Source organism: Silurus meridionalis, chromosome 22 (genome assembly GCF_014805685.1).
Source record: "Silurus meridionalis isolate SWU-2019-XX chromosome 22, ASM1480568v1, whole genome shotgun sequence".
Lineage (NCBI taxonomy): Eukaryota > Metazoa > Chordata > Actinopteri > Siluriformes > Siluridae > Silurus > Silurus meridionalis.
Genome location: NC_060905.1, coordinates 976,340 through 981,339, shown reverse-complemented (window position 1 = coordinate 981,339; position 5,000 = coordinate 976,340). Strand labels below are relative to the sequence as shown.

General features: G+C 43.3%; 1 protein-coding gene across 2 annotated transcripts in view; it reads right to left on the bottom strand.

The window, feature by feature from the left end:
• The window catches only part of LOC124376434 (SH3 and cysteine-rich domain-containing protein 2-like), a 14,094-nt gene that overhangs the window by 2,486 nt on the left and 6,608 nt on the right, over window positions 1–5,000 (bottom strand). For both annotated transcript variants that reach the window (XM_046835519.1, XM_046835520.1), the window contains exons 5-6: window positions 481–568; window positions 236–348 (exon numbers count right to left, since the gene is read on the bottom strand). In XM_046835519.1, the coding sequence (XP_046691475.1) occupies window positions 236–348; window positions 481–568 (201 nt within the window). The remainder of the gene's footprint in view (window positions 1–235; window positions 349–480; window positions 569–5,000) is intronic.

Sequence of the window (5,000 nt, the reverse complement as noted above, 5' to 3'; positions counted from 1 at the left end):
GAAGTGTAATAGACATCACTCCCCTGCATTCTCACTGTCATTATAACAACCATATTAATATTCATGAACATGCTCATAATGCTCTTGAAGGATTACTAAATATTTGAAATTATTTTTAGACAAAACATTTTTTACACATGCACAATTTTTTTTAGAAATTGAATAGCCAAAACACACACACACACACACACACACACACACACACACACACACACACACACACACACACTCTCACCAGGCTGTGGGTGGGAGACTCACACACACTCTCAAAACTAGATCGGCTCAACTGGGCCAAAGACGTCCCATAGCGTAGAGTGGCATAGACGGGGTCCACTCGTACCTTCTCCTCTACACACACACACACACACACACACACACACACACACACACACACAGTGTAAGAGGGAAAACAGGTCACTGTACAGTAATGTTTCTTCAGCACGCACACACACACACACACACACACACACACACACACACCTACACCTGGTGTAGTTTCAGCCTCTTTACTTGCTGAATGGTTGCTGGTGATTGAGGGAGTACTGAAGTTTCTCTTGAACATGCCGACCTGAAAAAAGTCAGGAGAAACGTATTTACACTCCACTACCATAAACAACACAACGCAACACAACACACTCCACTTCACTACACAACACACTCCTCTCTACTACACAACACACCCAATACACTACACAACACACTCCAATACACTACACTACACAACACACTCCACTCTACTACACAACACACTCCACTCTACTACACAACACACTCCACTTCATTACACAACACACTCCGATACACTACACAACACACTCCACTCTACTACACAACACACTCCACTTCATTACACAACACACTCCAATACACTACACAACACACTCCACTCTACTACACAACACACTCCACCACACAACACAACACACCCCACTTCATTACACAACACACTCCACTCTACTACACACACAACACACTCCACTTCACTACAACACACTCCACTCTACTACACAACACACCAATACACTACACAACACACACTCCACTTCACTACACAACACACTCCACTCTACTACACACAACACACTCCACTCCACTACACAACACACTCCACTTCATTACACAACACACTCCAATAAACTACACAACACACTCCACTCTACTACACAACACACTCCAATACACTACACAACACACGCCACTCTACTACACTACACAACACACTCCACTCTACTACACAACACACTCCACTCCACTACACAACACACTCCACTTCAATACACAACATGATCCACTTTACTACACAACACACTCCACCACACTACACAACAAACTCCAATACACTACACACACTCCACTACAACACACTACACAACACTCCACTACACAACACAACACACTCCTCTACTACACAACACACTCCACTCTACTACACAACACACTCCACTTCATTACACAACACACTCCACTCTACTAAACAACACACTCCACTTCATTACACAACACACTCCAATACACTACACAACACACTCCACTTTAATACACAACATGATCCACTTTACTACACAACACACTCCACTCTACTACACACACTCCACCACACTACACAACACACTCCACTTCACTACACAACACACTCCACTCTACTACACACACACTCCACTCCACTACACAACACACTCCACTTCATTACACAACACACTCCAATAAACTACACAACACACTCCACTCTACTACACAACACACTCCAATACACTACACAACACACGCCACTCTACTACACTACACAACACACTCCACTCTACTACACAACACACTCCACTCCACTACAACACACTCCACTTCAATACACAACATGATCCACTTTACTACACAACACACTCCACCACACTACACAACAAACTCCAATACACTACACTACACTACACTACACAACACAACACAACACACTTCACTACACAACACACACTCCACTCTACAACACAACACACTCCACTCTACTACACAACACACCCAATACACTACACACTCCACTTCACTACACAACACACTCCAATACACTACACAACACACTCCAATACACTACACAACACACTCCACTCTACTACACAACACACTCCACTCTACTACACACACTCCAATACACTACACAACACACTCCACTTTACTACACAACACACTCCACTTCATTACACAACACACTCCACTCTACACAACACACTCCACTCTACTACACAACACAATCCACTTCATTACACAACACACTCCACTCTACTACACAACACACTCCACTCCACTACACAACACACTCCACTTCAATACACAACATGATCCACTTTACTACACAACACACTCCACCACACTACACAACAAACTCCAATACACTACACTACACAACACACACTCCACTACACAACACAACACACTCCACTCTACAACACAACACTCCACTCTACTACACAACACACTTCACTACACAACACACACACTCCACTCTACAACACAACACACTCCACTCTACTACACAACACACTCCATTTCATTACACAACACTCCAATACACTACACAACACACTCCACTCTACTACACAACACACTCCACTTCATTACACAACACACTCAATACACTACACAACACACTCCACTACTACACAACACACTCCACTTCATTACACAACACACTCCAATACACTACACAACACACTCCACTCTACTACACAACACTCCACTTCACTACACAACACACTCCAATACACTACACAACACACTCCAATACACTACACAACACACTCCACTCTACTACACAACACACTCCACTCTACTACACAACACACCCCACTTCATTACACAACACACTCCAATACACTACAACACACTCCACTTTACTACACAACACACTCCACTCTACTACACAACACAATCCACTTCATTACACAACACACTCCACTTACTACACAACACACTCCACCACACTACACAACACACTCCACTTCACTACACAACACACTCCACTCTACTACAATACACTACACACTACTACACTACTCCAATACACTACACAACACACTCCACTTTACTACACAACGACTCCACTTCATTACACAACACACTACAATACACTACACAACACACTACACTTTACTACACAACACACTCCACTTCATTACACAACACACTCCACTCTACTACACAACACACTCCAATTTATTACACAACACACTCCACTTCATTACACAACACACTCCACTCTACTACACAACACACTCCACCACACAACACAACACACTCCACTTCACTACACACACACACTCCACTCTACTACACAACACACTCCACTCTACTACACAACAGACTCCACTTCATTACACAACACACTCCAATACACTACACAACACTCCACTACAACACACACTCCACTCCACTACACTACACAACACACTCTACTACACAACACACTCCACTCTACTACACAACACACTCCACTCTACTACACTACACACACTCCACTCTACTACACAACACACTCCACTTCACTACACAACACACACCACTTTACTACACAACACACTCCACCACACTACACAACAAACTCCAATACACTACAACACACTACACTACACAACACAACACACTTCACTACACAACACACTACACTCTACTAAACAACACACTCCACTCTAATACACAACACAACACACTCCACTTTACTACACAACACTCCACTACACTACACAACACACCCACTACACTACACAACACACTCCACTACACAACACACTCCAATACACTACACACCACACTCCACTCTACTACACAACACAACACACTCCACTTTACTACACAACACACTCCACCACACTACACAATACACTCCACTACAATACACAACACACTCCACTACACAACACACTCCAATACACTACACAACACAACACACTCCACTTTACTACCTAACACACTCCACCACACTACACAACACTCCACTCTACTACACAACACACTCCAATACACTACACAACACACTCCACTCTAATACACAACACACTCCACTTTACTACACAACACACTCCACCACACTACAACACACTCCACTACACAACACACCCAATACACTACACAACACTCCACTCTACTACACAACACAACACACTCCACTTTACTACACAACACACTCCACCACACTACACAATACACTCCACTACAATACACAACACACTCCACTCTACTACACAACACACTCCAATACACTACACAACACTCCACTCTAATACACAACACACTCCACTACTACACAACACAACACACTCCACTCTACTACACTACACAACACACTCCACTCTACACAACACACTCCACTTCACTACACAACACACACCACTTTACTACACAACACACTCCACCACACTACACAACAAACTCCAATACACTACAACACACTACACTACACAACACAACACACTTCACTACAACACACTACACTCTACTAAACAACACACTCCACTCTAATACACAACACAACACACTCCACTTTACTACACAACACACTCCACTACACTACACAACACACTCCACTACACTACAACACACTCCACTACACAACACACTCCAATACACTACACACCACACTCCACTCTACTACACAACAACACACTCCACTTTACTACACAACACACTCCACCACACTACACAATACACTCCACTACAATACACAACACACTCCACTACACAACACACTCCAATACACTACACAACACAACACACCCACTCTACTACACTACACACACTCCACCACTACACAACACACTCCACTCTACTACACAACACACTCCAATACACTACACACACTCCACTCTAATACACAACACACTCCACTTTACTACAACACACTCCACCACACTACACAACACACTCCACTACACAACACACTCCAATACACTACACACCACACTCCACTCTACTACACAACACAACACACTCCACTTTACTACACAACACACTCCACC